Genomic DNA, 21,869 nt, shown 5'->3' on the forward strand with positions numbered 1-21,869 from the left:
CCCCGTCCTGTGTTCAGTAGTGGCCCCCCCCAGCAGGGCCCGAGGCCGGCCAGGGGCCTGCCCCTCCTCTGCCTGGTGCCTCTCGTGCTGGGCCCTCTGTCCGTGGGCCCTGGGCGCCCCTGGCCCACTCCAGCTACCTGCGACTCCGTAATACCTACCTTCTACCCCCAGGGATCCTGGCCACTCAAGGGGTGGTCGCACAGCTATGACCACCCTGGCTGCAGGGTCAGCCCTGGGAGGAGTGAAGGCACCCAAGCCCCCTCTCCAAGGGTCCCCCTAACCCCTACGTCACCCACCATGCCTAGGCACCTCCAGGCCCTGGGATCTGAAACCAAACGCACCTCCGCCTTGCTGCGTCCTGGCTGGCCTGGGCTTCCTCCTGGGAGCTGGGCTCTTCCCTCTCGGGGTCCTGTTGCTAAGGAGTGGGCCAAGTGGAGGGACTGTGGGGGGACCTGGCTGGAGACTCTCTGCCCAGGGGAGGGGCCAGGAAGGCCGGGGCTCAGGACTGTGCCAGTTTAGCCTAAGACCCCCAGGGGTTCCTCCCGTGCTGGGTTTGGGGAGTGTGGGGTGGGGGACCGGGCCTTTCCCCGAGGCAGGCGTGGGGCGGTTGTGCATGCTAGTGTCGGGCATGAGTGTGCATGTGCATGGGTGTGCACCATTCCTGAGGGGGGCTGCCCACGCTCCCCGCCTGCCAGCAAAGCTGTCAGTCAGCAAGCCTGGGGTCAGGACGCCGGGAGCTGGGGCCCTGGTGTGGGCGGGCGCACTGGCTGCCCGCTTGTGCCTCGTCTCCCCGGAGGCATGGGCCCTCTTGCTCTGGGCCCCCCACAGCCACCCAGTGCTCCTGAGCTCCCCGGGACCCCTCGTGTGATCACTGGTGTCAGGGCCTTGACCCTCTCCGTTCACGTCCCCCACCACACACACGCACAGCTGGGGCTGGCCTGGACTACTTCCCTGGGAGCCCCCGGCTACCCTGACAGAGGGAGGCAGAGGCGGGGGGGCTGGGCCTCCCCTTACTCTCTGTGACTCCCCCACCCCCCCCCAGGCTGAGCCCCGGCCCAGCACAAAAGCAAGACAAAACCAGTGTCTCCTAGAACAGCCAACAAAGAGATAAGATTTTAAATCCCATGAAAGTTCCAGCAAGCACCCAGGCCAGTAGCAGGGAGAGACTTGGGTCTGGCCTTTTCATTCCTCCTCCACCAGGGTGGGTCTGGGGACCTCTAGGGTGGGTGTGTTCCCACACACACACCCAGGACTGAGCCATCAGGGACAGACCCCCACCCCCAGGGCTGCAGACACACGTTACAGGCTTGGGGCTGGGGCAGACTTGGACTCAGCCCTGGACACCCGGGGTCAGCTCACGCCCCCCCTACCCCCCCCCCCGCCCAGCCCCTGAAGGATGGGCCTGCTGCACGTCTGCCCTTCCCCATGCCACCTCTGGGGGGTCTGAGCCACCCCCCTCAGCCCAGCTAGGCTCAGAATGACCCCACACCATCCCCCAGACCCTCAGCACAAACTCTCCCGGCCATGCGCTGGCCTGGGCCCGGGGCCTGGTGACTCCATATGCAATCGGTGGTGAGCAGCCGGCCCACAGACCCTGGCTCACGCCGCGTGCCATTTTCCCTTGACTTTTTTTTTTTTTTGTACTTAATGTATGAAAGATCCTTACTAATATTGCTGTAAAAAGGAGAGACAAATTAATATAGCTTATTCTATAAATATATCTGTATATAAAAGTTTCTGTACATTGTATAGAGTGTGTATAAACTGGACGTAGAAGCACACTGGCCAGCCTGCGTGATCTCTCTTCCCATCGGGTAGGGCTTGAGAGGGGCCTCTGCCGCCGTCCCCTGGGCATACCAGAAAGCCCAAGAGGGAGCCGGGCGCGGTGGCGCATGCCTGTAATCCCAGCATTCGGGAGGCCGAGACCAGAGGATCGTGGTTCACAGACAGTCTCAGCAACTTAGTGAGGCCCTCCGCAACTCAGTGAGACCCGGTTTCAAAAGTAAGAATAAAAAATAAATCGGGCAGGGGCTGTAGCTCAGAGGTCAAATGTCTCTGGGTTCCATCCCCAGACCAGCAAAAAAAAAAAAGCCGCCCAAAGAGGCAAGGCATGTTGGGTGGTTCACACGCCGCCCGTGTGCGGCCAAGTATTAGGTTAGATCTCTGTGGCCCAAAGTTGGCACAGTCTCCCTGGGTCGTGTTAGGATGTGGGTGCTGATTCCGTGGGCCGGGGAGGCTGAGGGCCTGTGTTTTTCATGGGCAAGCTCTGCCGGCGCCAGTCCCAGGACCACCCACCCCGAGTTGCAGCACAGGGCAGAGCCGGGTGTGCGTGGCACCGGGGCGCCCGTGTGAGAAGCGCCGGGGGCTCGTGTCTGTCAGATCACAGGACCTTGACAAATCCAGCTGGGCAGTCCTTTCTTCCTTCTTGAGGGGTCTGAGGCTCAGAGAGGGTAAGCTACAAAAGACGGCACAGCCAGTGACAGGCCGAGAGCCAGGGCGGGGATGGAGAATGCCAGGGGCCGCTGAGTCTTGCTGGGGGTGCCCTAGGAGAGTACAAACACGTGGCTGGACCAGGGCACCCCAGGGACCCAAGCCCGCCTGGCTCCAGGGCAGTGAAGCCTGAGAGTGGCTGGAGAGCCGGTGGACAGGCGCCTCCGCCTCCTGCCAGCGCCAGGCGGGCCTGCCCCTTCTGCACAGCAGGGGGCGCTGTTTCTCCAATCCAGCCCACGACAAGTCCACGCCCCACTTTCTCCTCCTGCACTCAACTGTTGCCCCGGGTCTGACCGACGTCACTGGGCGAGGGGCTGGGGAGCATGGTTCTGGGGCTTAGGAACCTGTCCTCACGCACAGCCTTGGCTCCAGGTCACATCAGAGGTAGGGACAGACCTGGGAGCAGGATCCAGGCCTCCCAGCCTGGGGTTCTGGCCTCTGCCCTCTCCTGACGCTTTCCAGAGGCTCTTCCCGCTCTGCGGTGCCATTGGGCTACAGATTCTCTTTCCCCAGGGGAGGAGAGCAAACGGGAACAGAGATGTTCTGTAGCCTGCCCAGGGCCACCCAGCACATAGGGGGACTCGTCAAGGATGGGACCCCTCAAAGTCCTGGTGCGCAGGCCTCCCTGGGGTTCCGTCACCAGCAACAGCCACTGCTTGGACCACAACTACATCATGGTGGCTAAGCCTGGAGCCCGGGCTAATCCTGCCTCCCCTTCTCCTGCAGCCCAGACTTCAAAACCTCTGGGGACAGTTGCTCCTTTGCTTGGTGACCCAGCGGGATCAGGGGAGATGGCAGGGCCCGACTCCACCCCCACCCCAACATCCCCAGCCAGGGGAGCTCCCAGGGAATTAATAGGAGGCTCCTCCAGCCGGGGGTGGCGGCGCACGCTTGTCATCCCAGCATTTGGGAGGCTGGGACGGGAGGATCACAGTTCTCAGACAGCCTCAGCTACTTAGGCCCTTTGCAACTCAGTGAGACCCTGTTTCAAAATAAGGAATAAAAAATAGGGCTGTAGGTGTAGCTCAGAGGGAGAATGCCCCTGGGTTCGATGCCCAGTACCGCAAAAAATGAAATGAAATGAAATAGGCTCCTTCCCGCCTAGTGCAACTTCAAGGCTGACCCGGGATGGAATGGAATATCCTATCATCTTACCGATGAGGTGAAGTGTTAGGGACAATATGTCTCTCCCTTGCACCCCAGCCCTTGGTGGCCAGGACAAGGGCGAAGAACACGCGGGCACTTTGGGAGGAAAAGACCTGTGGATGGGTGGATGGTGGACACTTGTAGCCAAGACCTTCCCAGCTGGTCCCAGGCAACTCAGAAAAAAAAATTTTTTTAACCCCTGAGCTACACTCCCAGCTCTATTTTTTTCTTTTGACTTTGAAACGAGGCTTCACTAAGTTGCAGAGGGCTTCACTAAGTTGCTGAGACCGGCCTCGAACCTGTGATCCTCCTGCCTCAGCCTCCCAAAAACCGGGATTACAAGCGTGCAGTAAATTAGTTTTATAAATCGCACTTTGCTGGGTGGGTGTCTGCTTTGTCCGAGGGCAGCCTTGACCCCGGTGCAGGAGGGGCCAGAGCGGAGAGTAACAATGGTCTCGCGGGAGTCTGCAGAGGGATGAACTTCTGGGTCCATCAGCTGGAAAAGAATGGACAGTTCAGTATCGCCTGGCCCCTCAGCCCAGCCCCTGCGGGTGAGGGAGCGTCGGTCAGCGCACAGCTGGGCCTCCAGCAAAATCCCGTTCTATATACCTAAGAGCGACAGCTTGGAGCTCCGCAGGGACAAAACCTCATTGTGAGGCACCCGCCGGCCTGGGCGCCCCCTCCCCCAGCCCAGAACTGTCGTGGCATTGACCCTCCCCAGCAGGCCACCGCGGGCTGCGGACTGGGCCACATCTGGGGCTCTGGTAATGGCCGCCCCTCCCCCCCGGCTGGCCACCGAGGAGGAGGGAGGCCAAGGGGCGGCCCCTCAGGACCTCAGCCGGCCCCCTCCCCTCCGCGGGCCCCAGCCAGGCAGAGTTGGAGGATGTTAGAGGATGGAGAGGTCGCATCTCCACGGCCCGGGTCCCGCCCCTCGGGTCATTTGTCAGAAGGCGGTGGGGTGGGCCGGGTCGGGATCCGTAGTGGCCTGGGATTCCCGAATTCTCTGCTCCCAAGGCGTTGGAGGCCTAGAATTCTATACTTGAAAGACACCGTCATTCATTCGCCCAACATTTATTTATTGAACACCTACTGTGTGCCAGGTACTGTTTTCTTGGTGTGGAAGTTACAGCAAATGACCGAATCAGAAATATCTCTGGAGCCGGGCTTGTCATCCCAGCATTCGGGAGGCTGAGACCGGAGGATGGCGGTTCACGGACAGCCTCAGCTACTTAGTGAGGCCCTCTGCAACTCAGTGAGACCTGGTTCAAAATAAAGAATAAGCCGGGCGTGGTGGCGCACGCTTGTAATCCTCGCGCTTGGGAGGCAGGGACAGGAGGATCGCGCAGGTTCGAAGCCAGCCGTGCGCGCTGGCTTAAGAGACCCTGTTTCCAAATAAAAATGTTAAAATAGGTCTGGGAGTATAGCCCGGAGGTAGAAGGGCTTCCAGGAACCCCAGTACCACCAAAAAATAAATAAGAAAGAAAGAAAGAAAGAAAGAAAGAAAGAAAGAAAGAAAGAAAGAAGAAAGAAAATAAAAATAGGGCAGGGGGTGTAGCTCGGAGGTCAAATGCCTCTGGGTTTCATCTCCAGAACCGCAAAAAAAAAAAAAAAAAAAAAAAAGAAATATCTCTTGCCTTCAGAGGCTTTCTGTTCTAAAGAGAAGGATAATAGGAGAAACTAAATAAAAATCTACGTGGTAAGACAGGCCTAGTTGGGAAGATGGGCCTGGTGGCACACCCTGCAATCCAGTACTTGGTGCAATCCCAGTACTTGGGAAGCTGAGACAGGAGGATCACAGGTTTAGGTTTGAGGCCAGCCTCGACAACTTAGACACTGTTTCAAAATAAAAAATAAAAGGGCTGGTGGTAGAGCTCGGAGTTACACTGCCCCTGGGTTTCATCTCCAGTACCAAAAAAAAAAAAAAAAAAAAAAGCCTAAGTGGTAAAGAAAGGCAAGGCTGAGAGCAGGGAGATGGGCATGGAGGCTTTTTCCTGATACATGTACCAGTAAAACCTTCAGATCCTGCTCTATCAGGTGAGAACATCGATTCCTGAGTGAGCCAGGATTTGGCTCTGAGCCCGACTGGCCTTGAATCTCTTGACCTGTATTGTCTGATACCTTAGCCACCTGTGACTTTTTTTTTTTGGTGGTACTGGGGTTCCTGGAAGTTCTCCGGGCTACACTCCCAGACCTATTTTTACATTTTTATTTGGAAACAGGGTCTCCTAAGCCAGCGCGCGTGGCTGGCTTCGAACCTGTGCGATCCTCCTGTCTCTGCCTCCCAAGCGCTGGGATTACAAGTGTGCGCCACCACGCCCGGCCACCTGTGACTTTTTTAAAAAGTTAAAAAAAATTATTTTCATAGTACTAGGCATTAAACCCAGGAGTGCTCTACCACTGAGCTATGTCCCCCCCCCTTTTTTGGTGGTACTGGGGTTCCGGGAAACCCTTCTACCTCCAGGCTACATTCCCAGACACCTATTTTTTATATTTTTATTTAGAAACAGGGTCTCTTAAGCCAGCGAGGCAGGCTTCAAACCTGCGCGATCCTCCTGTCTCTGCCTCCCAAGCGCGGGGACTATAAGTGTGCGCCACCACGCCTGGCTATGTTCCCCCTTTTTATTTTGAGACAGGGTCTCACTCAGTTGCAGCGGCTAGCCTCTAACAATCCCCCCTGCCTCAGTTTCCCAAGTCACTGGGATTACAGGCCCACGCCACCATGCTGAGTTCTCACCGGCGACTTCTGTGGTGCTGGGACTGAGTCCAGGGACATTGCGCCTCCAAGCTTTACCCCCAGCCCTGTTTGGCAACAGGCTCTCACTAAATTGCTGAGGGTATCACTAAACTGCTGAAGCTGGCCTCAAACCTACAATCCTCCCATCTCAGCCTCCCCAAAACTGGGATTACAGCCCAGCTTCTCCTGTGACTATTTTTTTTGTTTTGTGGTACTGGGGGTAGCACCCAGGAGCATTCTACCTCCGAGCTGCACCCCCTGCCCTATTTTTTATTATTTACTTTGAAACAGGGTCTCACTAAGTTGCCCAGGGCTTCACTAAGTAGCCGAAGATGTCCACGGACCACAATCCTCTAGTCTCAGCCTCCCGAATGCTGGGATTACAAGTGTGCGCCATCACGCCCAGCCCATGTGACTATTTTTAAGCTAGTTAAAAATTAAGTGAGGGTGTATTCATTCGAGTCACCCCTCCATGCCACTCTGGCATGGGGCTGTATTTCTATTTTCTGTATTTCTATCTTTCCAATAAACTTCTTTAAATCTTCAAAAAAAAATTTTAAGTGAAATTGAAAACTCCGTTCTTCAGTTTCGAAAGCCACTGTAGATAGACACTGCCTTTCAGACAGCACCATTTGCATGAATCCAGAAAGTTCTACAGGACAATGCTTCCTCAGGCAGAATTTAGCCTCATCAGGCCTCAGCTCCCTCATCTGTAAAATTCGGATAATCATATCCTTAAATGCAGATTGGGAGGAGCATAGTGGCAGGAGCCTGTAATTCCGGTACTTGGGAGGCCGTGACAGGAGGATCACAGGTTCGAGGTTAGTCTCAGCAACTTAGTTCTGTTTAAAAAAAAAAAAAAAAAAAAAGTTTGTATTATTGCTGAGATGGGGCAGGTAACAGAGGAATGGGGCGGGGGGGCTTGGGTACATCTCAGGGCTTGTCCTGGAAATATCAGACTCAGAATCCTGGAACTCTGCCCTACCCTAGAAGGGAGCAAGCAGCCACTGATTCCAGCCCCAGCCCACTGCGACCCTGGCTCCGCCGCAACCTGCGCTGAGCGCCTTCTGGGGCCGCCGCGGCGTCCTGCGGTGCGGGCCGGCGGCCGGCAGGGGGCGCTGCGCGGTGGGCGTGGCCTGGGCGTGGCCGGGGCGTGGCCGGGGCGTGGCCTGGCCGCGCTGGGGGGCGAGCGCGGGGCTGCCGCGCGGGCTGGACCGCAGCGGCCGGAGCCCAGCCGGGATTGTCGCGCGGGTCGCGCCGGCGATGCCGCGCCCCCGGGCCGGGCTGTAGCGGGGCCGCGGCGGGAGCTCGCGCCGGGCAGCCGGACATGGAGGTGGTGGACGAGACCGAGGCGCTGCAGCGCTTCTTCGAAGGTGAGAGACCGCGGGCTGGCGGGGCGGCGACCTTTCTGAGCTGGGACCCCCAGCCGATCTCCCCCGCCGGGGTCCTGAACACCTCCCCAGCAAGGGCCGTGGTCCTGGGTGGCACCCGCCTGCTCGCGCGGCGCCCGGGGCTGAGCGTCCAGGAGGTTCCTGCCCACCTCTGCTGGACCGGCCCCTGCCCACCGCCCAAGTGTGGGGCTGTGTCGGGGACCTTTCCTGGAAAGGCATCCAGACCAGACCCCTAGAGCACCTTTTTTTTTTTTTTTTTGGTGGTGGTACTGGGGTTCCTGGAAGCCCTTCTACCTCCGGGCTACACTCCCAATTTTTACATTTTTATTTGGAAACAGGGTCTCCTAAGCCAGCGCGCGCGGCTGGCTTCGAACCTGCGCGATCCTCCTGTCTCTGCCTCCCAAGCGCGGGGATTACAAGCGTGCGCCACCATGCCCGGCCCTAGAGCACCTTTTACAACCTCCTAAGGCTGCCCCCCAGAACCGAGCCTGCTCCCCAAACACCTAGGCTCTGTGTGCCTTTCAGGTTGGAGCCCTCCCCTCTGACTCCCAGGAGTCAGGACCTCAGAGTGGGCTTCTCTGAGGCCAGGACCCCCTTGGAGACTGTGACCCCCGTGGAGACTGTCACCTGCTTTGGGCAACACTGCCCCCTCCCACCCCCGGCAAGGCCGAGATTCCCTTTGAGACAGCTCCCCTTCCCTACCTGGGGCTGGGACCCCCCCTCCCCAGCATGCCCTGCTAGGGCTGGAACCTTCTCGAGGCTGGCATCCTTGCTGCCAGCCACCTCTGCTCAGGAGATCCTCCCAGTGCTGCAGACGGCAGCTCACGGGGCCCCATGAGGCTGCCCGGGTCGTGTCCCCCACACCTGTCCCAGCAGGAGTGACCTCACCCCCTCTCCTGGATCGTGAAGTCAAGGTCCTCCCATGGGATCTACACACACACACATCCCACCATATTTTTACCCCACCCCCACATGGGTTTTGGAGGTCTGCCCCGGGTCTAACCACCTCCCTGAAGCAGCCCGTGTCCCTCCTCCAGGGCTGCTCCTCCTCCTCCAGGGCCAGTGGAGGAGAGGTGGGAGGGGGAGGGGAGGTGCAGGCTGACATCTCACAGCCACGGGGCTTCTCAGACCCTCACTACAGCATCTAGCCAGGCCTTCTTCTGGGCCCTCGCTACCATCCTGGGGAGCCCACCTCTTACTCTGGGGTGTATTCAGAACCCTCAAGTAGCTGGTCTTGCTGTGCTGGGACTGTGAGTCCGTGGGGCAGGAATCGGGGCCCAGTGCCTGCCTCTCTCTGTGCATGTGGTGCTGGGGATTGCATCCAGGGGTGTTCTATCACTGAGCTACACTCCCAGGCTTTTTTTTTTTTTTTTTTTTTTTTTTGGTGATACTGAGGTTCCTGGAAGCCCTTCTACCTCCGGGCTACACTCCCAAACCTATTTTTTACATTTTTATTTGGAAGCAGGGTCTCCTAAGCCAGCGCGCGCGGCTGGCTTCGAACCTGCGCGATCCTCCTGTCTCTGCCTCCCAAGCGCGGGGATTACAAGCGTGCGCCACCACGCCCGGCTACTACCAGGCTTTTTTATTTTGAAACAGGTTTATCACTAAGTTGCTGAGGGTCTAGCTAAGTTGCCGAGGCTGGCCTTGAACTTGCAATCCTCCTGTCTCAGCCTCCCAAGTACAGGGATTACAGACATACACCACCACTGCACTCAACTCCTGAGGCTCAAGTTTCAAGCCCAGTCCTCAGTTTGAAAGTCCTCTGGGCAAGAAAGAAAGGCCCCTCTCCCTGCCCGCGTCTCTCTTTGTCCATTCCTGCTCCTGAGCAGCCCAGCCAAGTGCGCCCCAGGCCTCAGGCCGCCCCGCTTCAGGCCGCTGGCCGACCCCAGCCCAGGAAGCCAGCCTCACACTAGGTTAAATGGCCGATCCTGAGACCGTGGTGGCCACTCGAAGGTGCTAGGCGATCTGCCTTAGTCCCAAGACCTCCTCTCCCTCCCAGACACTGTTCATCCTTCAGTTCTCAAGGGGCTTGGGGTCTTTGGGGATGGAGGGGAGGGGACGCTGGTCCCCGCCTGGGGGTACTGATTGCTGGTGCCCCATGCCAGTGAGGTACCCAGCCCCGATGACCCAGGAGCCAGATACCCTTTTATTCCTAAAGAAAGCCCTGTCCCTCTTCCCTTGGGCCCCTGGGCCCCGGCTGGCCAGGGCTCCCGAGCTCCTGAGCCCAACCTTCACTCCTGGCGTGGGGGGGGGCAGGGGCTGACGCCACGGCTCAGCCATGCGGCCGGCCTGGCAGGGAGGCAGTGGCTGCTCCCTCCAGAGAGATAAGAGGAGACTCAAGAATGTCTGTGGGGAGCAGGGCTGGGTGTGGGGCGGCCCAGGAGGGCCGAGCTGGAGGACTCTCCCAGAGCCTGGGATGGGGGTGGGGTGGGCTCCGAGGGCAGGGGGCTCTGGGGGAGGCTCTTGGGAGGGGCAAGCCTGGCAGGGAATGCGGGTGATGGTGGAGACACCCGGTGGGGGGTGCGGGAGCCTGTGGGCGCGTAGGGCGCTGCGTGCTCTGAGCGCAAGGGACCAAGAGCAGGAAGCGTGTTTGCGCCTGCGTGGATGTGTCTGCCGCTCCCGAGTGCATGGATCAACCCTGCACTCGCCCCGGGGGTGGCAGCACCCAGGCCCCTGCCTCCTGTGGTGCCCGCTCGGGACACAGGCCGAGGCCCTGGGTCCTGCCCTGAGCGGGCGGTGGGGCTGGGGGCTAAGGCGCTTTGGGCCTCAGGTGGGAGGCCGGGACAGGGCGGCCCCCGGAGGCTGGTACAGCCGGGCCCCCGTGTGACTGCCCAGCTAATCCCCTGGAGAGAGGTAACGGCAGCCCTGATCAGCGGGCACAGGGCCTGTTAGAGAGGGGACCCGCCGGGCAGGATGCACTGGCTCCCAGCAGGTAACCGGGTGGAGGTGGCAGGTGTACCTCCCATCCCCTGAGAGGCGCTCAGGTCAGGGATGGGGCGGGGCAGCATCGCAGGACCAGGTTCTGGGGCAGGCTGGGCTGCAGAGTCCACCTTCTCTGGGCTCCTTTTCCTCACCTGCAAGACAGGAGCGGGTGGCAGAGGTTTCCACGGCGCCTTCAGCTCTGATGAACTTCCCCTTTCAGTCCTAAGAAGGAGAGACATTTTAGAGTCTGAACAGATGAGCCCGGGAGGAGCTGGGTGCCGTCTCTGATTCTAGGGGCACAGGAGGCCCACACGGCAGGTGGGTGTGGAGGAAGCCTTAGGGACCAGGGACCTGGTTTCAGCAAGTGACGGAAAGGCCATTGAGTTTGGGGGCCTCCCCCTGGTCACTGGAGCCCCGCCAGGGCTGGGGTGGACCCTGGAATCTGCTGCTTTCTTCCCCGGCCTCGTTTCCCCCGAGAGAGTAAGTTTATCAGTTGGACCAGAGCAGGGTTCAGTATGATGATGGTGTGGATGGTACAAGCGTTTGAACCCAGGGGCATTCTTTTTTTTTTTTTTTCCATGCTGGGGATGGAACCCAGGGTCATTCTGCCTCCCAGCTACACCTCCAGCCCTATTTTTTATTCTTTACTTTGAAACAGGGTCTCACTGAGTTGCAAAGGGCCTCACTAAGTAGCTGAGGCTGTTTGCGAACCGCGATCCTCCTGTCTCAGCCTCCCAAATTCTGGGATTATAAGCGTGCGCCACCACACCCGGCTCCCAGGGGCATTCTATCTCTGAGCTACACCCCCTTTTTATTTGGCAGAGCATGCTTGTAATTCCAATACTTGAGAGGCTGAGACAGGAAGATTGCAGGTTCATGGCCAGCCTCAGCTACTTAGTGAGGCCCTCTGCAACTTAATTAGACCCTATTTCAAAATAAATAATAAAAAAATAGGATTGGGGGTGGAGCTCAGAGGTAAAATGGCCCTAGGTTTTATCCCTAGTACTGAGAAAGAAAGAAAGAAAGAGAGAGAGAAAGAAGAAGGAAGGAAGGAAGGAAGGGAGGGAAGGAGGGTGGGTATCTCACTAAGTTGCTGAGGCTGGCCTCTAACCTCCAATCCTCCTGTCTCAGCCTCCCAATCACTGATATCATAGGCATGCATGCACAAGTGGGCACTGCCAGTATGATTATTTTTAGCCATCAAAGACAAACGCACAGCCTCCTGTTAGGGACATATAAGGTGGACAAGGGTGGCTGGGCTCCTCACAGCCCCCAGAACACAGGATCCTGATGTGAGAGCCACTCTGGCCTCTTTGGGCTGGGTGAGGGGACCGAGACTGAGACTCAGAAGCGAGCTAGCCAGCGCTGACATGGGCCCCAGCTCTGTCCTCCACCAGCCGGGCCTCGGCGGGCTGCTCGTCAGGGGACAGTGACTCTGCTTTCCCTCCAGAGGGTGGGAACCCCGCTGTCTGCACGGGAGGCTGAGCTGAGCTGCAGTGTGTGATGGGGTACCTCTGCGATCAGGCGCCGTTTGTCTGTCTGTCTGTCTGTCTGTCTGGGGTGGCCTCAGGGAATAGGTGGATGGGGATGCAGCTAGGTGCAGGAGGTGAAAAGAGGTGTCTTGGGCGCACTCAGAAACCCCCTCCCTAGGACTCCTGACCATCACTCATCCATGAGCTGATTGCCAGACCCACCTCTCAGGTCCCGCGGCCCTGCAGGAGAGGAAATGAGAGGGGGTCTGACTCATCCCCCTGTCCCCACGCCCAGCCAGGACCACAAGGCCCTGTGGGTGGCAGGAAATGTTCCTGGTCAGCGGAGGCTGCGATTGGTCCAGGGGCCCCTCCTGTAAGCAGTCCCTGGGAGGGCCTGGGGGGTGGCACGGGGTGAGGAGCAGGCCTCCAGCGACCCTGCCTTCTGAATCTGGGGTGCTGAATAGAGTGCCCCTTGGGGCTCTAGACTGTTTGGGGACAGATAGGCCACTCTGGGCAGAATGGCTTCTTCCTCGGGGACCTGGCCCCCCTTCCCAACTCCCAGGGCACTGGGGGGCCCTGGCAACAGAGGCTTCTGGGTAACACTCACTAGGGCCGCTGATTGGCTGCTGGCCCCGGACTTTGTCCTCCCCGATAAGAACCAGTACAGAGATCTTTCACTGAATCATTAACTGGGAGTGGTCCAGCCCTGCATGGGCAGCCTGCCTCCTGATTGTCACCTTCTTCCTTACAGCCTAGCCAATTCCTCTGGCCTCAGTTTCCCTGACAACCTAGGGGGCCTCCTCTCCCACCTCAGGGGCCCCCGCCCTGCCGTCGCAGGTGTGGGTGGCTGCGGATGGCTGTCGAGGAGGAGGATGTGATGGACGGCGCAGACCCTGGTGGGCCCTCTGGCCTTCTGGGGCGGCTCGCTGCCCCTCACTGCGGTGCTTAATGTCCTCCCAGGGCTTCTGGGATACTGGGCATGATAGCGCCTGTGAGGGCCCCCATAGCGCCTGGCCTGCATAATGCTCTATCAGTGCCAGCTGCCGGCTGATGATTATACCCAGGCCCTGCACAGCCCATTCAGCGGGCTCCCCAGGGTGGCAGGCGCCCCACCCGCCTCGCGTAGGTCAATGCTCCCAAGCTGGGGCCGGGGCCCTGTAGCTGGTGCTGTGTACTTCTGGAAAGCACCTCGGCCTCTCTGGGGCACTTCTTTCAGGGAGAAAGGGCATCTCGAGGGCATCCTGTGTGCTCGTCTTCAGCTCCCCAGACCTGGTCCTGATGATGGTCCTGGTCCCTGACACATCCGGTCTCAGAGATGCGGGACTTGTTTCTTCAGAGCAGGGCAGGAAGGGACTTGACTGCCTTGTCTCTGTCGTGGCCCCTGGGCCGGGATGCTCTGCCTGGTCCTCTTCCTGGAGTCCTGGATGCGGTGGAAGGGAAGATGGTGGCTCCTCCTCCTGAGAGGGGCAGCTAAGGCCGGAGGGAAAGGGGATGTGCCGGCCTCACTCGGGGTCGCAGCTGAGTGCCCACCTGCGGTAGACAGGAAAGGGCCTGTCCTCACTGCGTGCGGCGGTGCGGATCCACTGCTGAGGGCCAGGCCGGCCCGCCAGACCCCAGCGTCCGCCCTCACCTGGTCACAGCGTTGCGATGTGGGCAGAGACTCCAAGAGCGCCAGGCCCGGAGCGGGAGGGGACAGAGGGCAAGGCACCTGGGGGGGCAGTGTGGTCCAGACACCCCGGTGGCCTCGAGGATGCATTTCCTGTCCTTGTTCTGGGCTTCCCTCTGTCTCCAGGCTGGGGTCTGTGGCCAGGGGGCAGGGACTCTTCGTCTCTGTCCCTTTTGGAGGAACTTGGGACCATGACGTGAGTTCCCTCAGTGGGACTGGGCTCCTGCTGAAGCCGATGGGGAGGGTCTGGCTGCAGCCCAGGGAAAGACGGAAAGGAAGAAGATGGGTATAAGCCCTTCCTGGTGGGTCCTGACCCCCGCATGGGAAGCTGAGCCCCAGGTGGGCGGTGGACTGGGGCTGCCCTAGGGCCAGTGGCATTCACGTGCCTGTGTGTCCTGGCACACACGCCCGTCAGGTGTGCTGAGATGTGAACTTGCCTGGGAAGCTCGTACCTCAGGCCTGGAACCTTCTAGATGCGGTGGGGTTGGAGGCCTGGAACCTTCTACGATGCGGTGGGGCTTAGTTTTGGTGCTGGGGATTGGAGCCCGAGGCATTCTGCCTCTAAGCTACATTCCTAGCCCTTGTTCTTTTTTTTTTTTTTTTTTTTTTTTTTTTGGTGGTACTGGGGTTCCTGGAAGCCCTTCTACCTCTGGGCTACACTCCCAGACCTATTTTTTATATTTTTATTTGGAAACAGGGTCTCTTAAGCCAGCGCGGCTGACTTCGAACCTGCGCGATCCTCCTGTCTCCGCCTCCCAAGCGCGGGGATTACAGGCGTGCGCCACCACGCCCGGCTGTTCTTTTTTTTTTCTTTTCTTTTTTTTTAATGTTTTGAAACAGGGTCTCACTAGGCAGCTGTGGGTCTAAGTTTTTGAAGCTGGCCTTGAAACTGTGGTCTCTTGTCTCAGCCTCCCAACTACTGAGATTACAGGTCTGCGCCACCGTGTCTGGCTAACACAGTGGATATCCCTAGCCTACCTCGCCATCTGACTGTCCCCTAGAAGTGGGCTCCGTGCGGGCCAGGGGTCTTTTCTGCTTTTTGTTTATTGCTGTTACCAAAGCTCGGCGTTATGTCTGACCTGAACAGAGCTCAGTGCGAACTTCCCAAATGGATGGGGGGGGGGGCCCACGTGGAGCACGACGCCGGGCACCATGTGGATGTGTGTTGTAGGCAGGCTGGGGCGTGATCACGCATGTCAGTGACACCTGGCCCTGGGACATGCTCTTATGTACACGCGTGCATGCTGGAGTGTAGACGCGTGCAGGACCAGGGTTGGTGGAGACCCAGCGCCACCCAGAGCTACAGGGTCCCTGCACCGCATGTGTGGCCCGCCTTCCGTGGTCCCCGTGCGAGGGGGAGGAGCCACCGGGGGAGCGAACGTGGCTCCCTGGAAACGCAGACATCCCGGGGAAGCAGGGCCAGGCCACAGCTGCCGGCTCCGTTCCCTTGGACCCGGCCAGGAGTGTCTTGAGTTCAGTTCCTGTTGACCTAAGGGAAGGGAGCAGCCGCGTGGAGACCAGGGAGGGCTTAGCCGTAGCCCAGGAGTGGCTTGACCTTCTGGGTCCCCGGGAAGAGCAGAGTCTTGGCAGGCAAGACCTTGCTCTTCTGTATTTCTGGTGGGAAGTTGGGCTCCAGTTTGCAGACCGGATGGTAACAGAGTTACAGGCCTTGGTCAGGTGCTGCCGATGGGTCCGCCCCAGCTGAGAAGTGGACGCAGACAGGTGAGGGTTTTTACCTGAAGACATTTTGAGCGAGAAGGCTCTGGTCACAAGTTGAAGCCTGAAGCAGGGTCAGCTCGTTACAGATGCTATTAAGGAGAGTCCACTTCGAAGCAAGTTAAGAGCCCTTCTGCCTTGCCCCAGCCCGGACGGACTTGGAGTGTGGCCGGCACTGGGGGACTAGCCACAATGTTGGGGCCTCCGTGACCGGGGGATGCCTGGAGGGGCACTGCTTGGGCAGGCAGGGGGCAGGACCAGAAGGCTAACCCAGTGGGCAGGCGGCCGGGGCCAAGGCCTGGCGACGGCCATGTCGCACTTGTGCAGGACGGCAGCATGGTACTGGTTGGGGGGCTTCTGAGGGGCCCTGGAGCCAGGGGGAAGGGGCAGGAATGGGGTGGAGCGGTACAGCTGGGGCAGAGGTGTGGAGCAGGAGGGAGAGGAGGCCGAAGAGAGACTGGACCAGAGCAGTCGACGCGGATGGGGAATGGCTTTCTGGGGCTCATGACCACCCCGCATTTCAGGGATCTCTGGTCCCACTCTTTTGGTACTGGGGATTAAACCCAGGGCATTGGGCATTCCATCTCCAAGCTACACCCCCAGGTCTTTTTATTTTGAATAAGTTGCCGAGGCGGGCTTGAACCTGCCATCCTCCTGTCTCAGCCTCCCAAGCACTGGGATCGCGGGGGTGCGCCGCCAAGCCCGACTCCTGCGCCATTGGGTGGAGAAGGAAGCTGGGGTCCACGGAGTTCAGGTCACTTGCCGAGGGCCACACAGCAGTGGAGCAGGCGTCCGCTTTGACCCCGGGCTCCCTCACTGCCCGTCTCTCAGGTAGCCAATACCTGAGCGAGGGCACCCCTTTGGATTCAGATGCCTGGGGTAGACATTCAGGACACAAGCTTGGGTCCTGAGGCCCTGCCCATCCCAAGTTCAGTTCAGCCAGGCCTGGCCAGCATCCCCAGGCCCTGGCCCACCCTGCTCACGGCCACGTGGCCGACGGGATTTCCGCCATGTTTGGGCCATGAATTGACAAGCGCCCCATTGACGGGGCAGGGGAGGGGTGGGCAGGGCACAAGCCTCCCACTGTGCAGGGTCCCCACCCTCCCCCGTCCCCCGGGACAATGGCAGAGACTCAGCCAGCAGCCACAGCTGGTGGGGTGGGGGGGCTGAGCACGAGGAGGGGAGGGGTTCAGGGTGGAGGGGCCACCTGGGTCCCCGCCGGCTCTTATTCCGCACCTGGCTTGGGTGCCCTGGGCTCCTCTCCTGCTCAGCTGGGTGGTCTTAAAAGGAGGAGGAGAGAGGCCACTTTCTCACAGCCCAGACCCTGGCCTGCCTGGGAAGGGGCAGCGTCTGGCATCTGTTCCAAGCAGGTAATAAAGGGCCTAATTAATGAGGAGCAGCTGGGGCGCAGCACAGCAGGACAGGCAGGGCTGGAGGCCCTCTGTCTCCTGCGCCCCAAGCCCGGGACAGCTGCCTGAGGTTCCCTGGTCCCCGGCTTGCCATTCGTGTGTTATTTCCACCGATATTTATTGTGCACCTCCTGTATGCCGGGAGAGGCTTTCTACCTCCAGGCTATACTCCCAGACCTATTTTTTTTTTTTTTTGAAAACAGGGTCTCACTAAGTTGCTGAGAGCCTCACTAAGTAGCTGAGGCTGGCTTCAAACCTGCGTGATCCTCCTGTCTCAGCCTCCCAAACGCGGGGATTACAAGCGTGCGCCACCACGCCCGGCAAGAAACTTACACTCTGCAAGAGACTGAGGGTGTAGCTCGGATCTTGCCCCTGGAAGCGCAGGGCAAGGTGCCCCCCTCAGCCTCGGTCCCCCATCTGTAAAATGGAGGAGAACGAAGCCATCTGTCTCATAGAGAATTGTGTATGAGCCGCATAAAGGGCGCGGTGTGGGGCTGGGCACCACGGCCTGAGGTGAGCAGTGGGCACTCGCCCCTGGCAGTCGGGTGGGCTGGGAGGAGAGCAAAGAGCCCAGTGGACAGGCAGCGTGAGGCCCATGAGATGGCCGGAGACGGCCTCTTGGGGAATTGACCTTGCAGCAGAAACCTGAGGCATGCTAGGAATTGGCTTTCTTTCCTGGGCCAGGGAATAGGATGTGCAAAGGCCCTGCAGTGGGGCGGGAAGGAGGCTGGGGCTGGACCACAGAAAGCTGCAGGCAGGGGCCTGGGGCAGGCGGAGGGCCCCAGTGGGGTGGGGTGGGCCAGAAGGCAGGCCACCAACAGCCACACCTTTCTCCCTCTGAGTCTGGCCTTTTCTGTACCTGGGTTTGAAGCGTCCTTGCCATGTGGCCTGTGTCCCGGACCTCGGACAGACACAGGGCTCTGAGTTTATCCCAGTGAGAAATTGTTGGAGAACCGGAGGAGGGGGAGGTCAGAGATGCTGGCTTGGGACCTCAGGTGCCACTTTCTGGCTGGACGGGGTGGTAGAGGGCCAGGCAGGCGCCCCGGGGCTTCGGGGCGAGGGAGGAAGGTAGGAGTTGGCTTCCTCGGGAGGTTCTCTTGGGCTCCCCAGCCCCGGGCCCACCCTGCCCCTGGGCTGCTCCCTCCTCCCCCTCGTCCGACCGGCCCCTGGCACCAGAGGGTCCCTCCTCCCCCAACCACATCTGGTTCTTGTTAGGGTCTCCCAGGATGCCTCTGCCTGAGGCCCCGGTCCCCGGGGGAGGTGGGCAGGAGGATTAGGGGCGATTAGGAGTGCTCCTGGCCTGCGGGTGGGGTGGAGGAGAGGGGGCTGGGCTGGTTATAAATAGCAACGCCAGGATCCAGCAGCTCATCAGTCACCGGTTCCAAGTTCAGTCTCAAAAACACGCAGCTTCAGCGGCCAGGGTTGGAGGGGGCTCCAGCGCCCTCCTCCTTCCCCCTTCCCGGTTCTCCTTCCTCAGGAACCTTCCAGCCCGACAGGTGGGGCGGCCTGGGCGGGAAGGCACTGCACCATCAGCCACACCTCGCTCAGAACTCTGTGCCTGGGTTGGAAGCCTCCTTGCTGTGCAGCCCGGGTGAGGGACTTGACCTCTCTGATCGTCGGTGGAGGAGCAAACACCAAGTTCATGGCAAGAGGCCCGGGGTTGACTCGAGAGATCAAATGTTTAAAGCACTTGGCGTAGCGCTGGGCCGGCCAGGGGCGCAGGCAGCCTGACCCCGTCCCTGTCACCGGGATAATTATAAATGGCGAAGTCCTGTAGGCACTCAGCGTGAACTGCCATTGCCGCCGCTGGCCCTTTTCTGGGAGGGTAGACTTTAGTGGACCCCCCCGCCCCACCCCACCCAGGAAGAACCTATGGAAGGCTTTGCGCCGTGTAAACGCCTACGATTAGTAACGTGCTTGGCTTCAAACATGTCAGGCATACAGCAAGCGGCTAATAAATGGTGACTGGTTACCAGGGCAGGATGGGTGGGGCCTGGACCTCCACATGCAGATGGCTTATTCCCAGCCCAAGAGTTCCTCTGCCCTAGCCTCAGGTTGGGGGGCTTGGGGTGCCCCGGTTCGCAGCAGGGCGAGTGGGTGGGGGGCAGCGGGAGGGCCCTGGTGTGTCGCAGGCGGGCAGCAGCGGGCAGCGCGTGATTCCTAGGAGGGCTTAGCCGCTCATTAATCACCTAAGCAGGGGCTCAGCATTCTTGAAATGCCGGCGGGGGCCAGGGAGGGGCTGGGCTGGGGGCTCTGGGGACCCCAGAGCCTGGAGGGAAGCTGGGAACTGAAGCAGGTCTCTCCTTTTTCTGAGCGCCTACTATATGGCACACGCTTGTAATCACAGCCTCTGGGAGGCCGAGACAGGAGGATCGCGGTTTTTGGCCAGCCTCAGCTACTTAGTGAGGTCCTTTGCAACTCAGTGAGACCCTGTCTCAAAATAAAGAATAAAAAATAGAGGCCGGGCGTGGTGGCGCACGCTTGTAATCCCAGCATTCAGGAGGCTGAGACCAGAGGATCACAGTTCACGGACAGCCCCAGCTACTTAGTGAGGCCCTTCTCAACTCAGTGAGACCCTGATTCAAAATAAAGAATAAAAAATAGGGCAGGGGGTGTAGCTTGGAGGTAGAATACCCTTAGATTTCATCCCCAGACCCACCAAAAAAAAAAAAAAAAAAAGCCGGGTGTGGTGGCACACACTTGTAAATCTCAGCATTCAGGAGGTTGAGACAGGAAGATTGCTGTTGGCGGACAGCCTCAGCTACTTAGTGAGGCGTTTTGCAACTCAGAGAGACTCTGTTTCAAAAATAAAAAGAGTGGCCGGGCGTGGTGGTGGTGCACGCTTGTAGTCCCTGCGCTTGGGAGGCGGAGACAGGAGGATCGCACAGGTTCGAAGCCAGCCGCGCTGGCGTAAGAGACCTTGATTCAAAAATATAAAATAGGTCTGGGAGTGTAGCCCAGAGGTAGAAGGGCTTCCAGGAACCCCAGTACCACCAAAAATAAATAAATAAATAAATAAATAAATAAATAAATAAATAAATAAAGTGAAAAATAAGGCTGGGGGTGTAGCTCAGAGGTAGAATGCCCCTGGGTTTTATCCCCAGTACTGCAAAAAAAAAAAAAAAAAAGTAGCTGTTCACATGTCCATTTTACTAATGAGGAGATGGAGGCCCAGCGTCACACAGCAGGGCGCAGTCGAGCTGGGGTTCCTACTGGCCAGTCTGAGCTTGGTCTCCAGGGCTTGCCAGGGCAGGGGCGTGAGCTCCTCCCTGAGGAGGACGGCCTGCCTCAGTGGGGCTGGCCAGCCCAGGTCGGCCCTGTGGGAAGGGCAGTCCTCATTATCGGGGTTGACGCAGCTCCCACGTCAGCCCCTTATCACCCCACCCTCCAGCTCCCCCTGCAAGGTGACCCTGGGAGAAGAAAGGCCAGCGCCACCCCCTCTCCTCCCTTCATGGTGCCCAGGAGCCCCGGCTGCTTTTCTTCGAGTCCCTCCCCTCTGTGGGCCTGGGCCAGCAGGGAAGGCCCAGGAAAGGGCAGCGGGTGGAGGAGCCGTGGAGCTCGGGCCGCCCTGGTGCCCGCCCGCCATGATGCCAGCCTTGCCTCCTCTGTATGCCTCCGCCTGTTCTGGAAAACGGGGCCTGAGGACCGGCGCGGTGGCACACGCCTGTAACCTCAGTGCTTGGGAGGCTGAGACAGGTTGATTGCAAGTTCAAGGCCAGCCTCAGCAACTTAGCGAGACCCCCCCGTTTCCAAATTAAAAAAAAAAATTCAGCAGCAGAATGTCCCTGGGTTCAATCCCCAGGGCCAAAAAAAAAAAAAAAAAAAAGCCCAAACAAACAAACAAAGAAAGAAAAACCAAGAAAAAGAAAGGAGAGCTGAGAACCCCCAGCCCTGCCACAGGGGAATATCCACTGAGTGTGCCTGGGCCGGGCTTTCCGTCCCTCCTCTGGTGCAGGGGGCTCCCGTGAGGTGCTGGTTGTCTGGAGCTGCTCCGGAGAGGGCACCATGCTGGGTGTGAGGCATAAGAACCTCAGGCAGCACGCGGGACCCAGGGGCTTGCCCCGGCACAAAGCTGGCCGGGGTGCGGCGGGGCAAGGGCGGCCTCCCGCTGCCCATCGTGCTCTGGGCCGTTTGGAGACTGTCCTGTGTGTTGGGGGAGGCGTCCGGTGGTTGGACAGTGAATCCCCCCTGACCTGGATGTACAGATTGGGTGGGGTGGGGGACAGAGGTTTTGGAGGAGGAGGAGGAGGAGGAGGGCGGCGCCCTGGGCCCGGAGCCCTGGGATCCCTAAGGACTTGGCCATCGGAGCCCAGCTGCCTCCCCTCCCCGGCCCGCAGGCCATGACATCAGCGGAGCCCTGGAGCCCTCCAACCTGGACACCAGCATCCTGGAGGAGTACATCGGCAAGGAGGATGCCTCAGACCTGTGAGTGGGCCTGCCCCGGGCGCCTGTGGGGCCCCTGTGGGAGGGGCGGCTGCTTCCTGCCCCCACCCCTCAGGCTGGGCTGAGCTTCCTCCCTTCTCCACAGCTGTTTCCCGGACATCTCTGCTCCAGCCAGTGCAGCCCCCTATCCCCACGGCCAGCCGGCCATCCCCGGCTCCAGCGGGGCCCACCACCTGAGCCCCCCTGCGGGCGGACCCTCCCCAGGGCGCCATGGTCCCCTCCCACCCCCGAGCTACGGCACCCCGCTCAACTGCAACAACAACAACGGCATGGGGGCCGCTCCGAAACCCTTCCTGGGGAGCTCCGGGCCCCCCATCAAGGCAGAGCCCAAGGCTCCGTATGCCCCAGGGTGAGTGCGTCAGGGGCAGGGCAGGAGGTGCTGGCCCACCGCTGGTGGTGGGAAGGGCTCCAGGGATGGGCAGCCCTGAGGGTAGGTTGAGGCAGAGGATGGGCAGGAGTGACAGGAGGGATGGAAATGCT

At 59.6% G+C, this 21,869-nt stretch overlaps 1 protein-coding gene across 2 annotated transcripts in view; it reads left to right on the plus strand.

Moving 5' to 3' along the window:
- Positions 1 to 7,697: 7,697 nt before the first annotated feature.
- MYRF (myelin regulatory factor) overlaps positions 7,698 to 21,869 on the plus strand; it is a gene marked incomplete at both ends in the record, with an annotated part of 33,058 nt that continues 18,886 nt past the window's right edge. For both annotated transcript variants that reach the window (XM_080711944.1, XM_080711945.1), the window contains 3 exons: positions 7,698 to 7,743; positions 21,284 to 21,371; positions 21,475 to 21,738. In XM_080711944.1, coding sequence (XP_080568070.1) covers positions 7,698 to 7,743; positions 21,284 to 21,371; positions 21,475 to 21,738 — 398 coding nt within the window. The remainder of the gene's footprint in view (positions 7,744 to 21,283; positions 21,372 to 21,474; positions 21,739 to 21,869) is intronic.

Source organism: Muscardinus avellanarius (assembly GCF_963383645.1).
Source record: "Muscardinus avellanarius genome assembly, chromosome: 1".
Classification (NCBI taxonomy): domain Eukaryota; kingdom Metazoa; phylum Chordata; class Mammalia; order Rodentia; family Gliridae; genus Muscardinus; species Muscardinus avellanarius.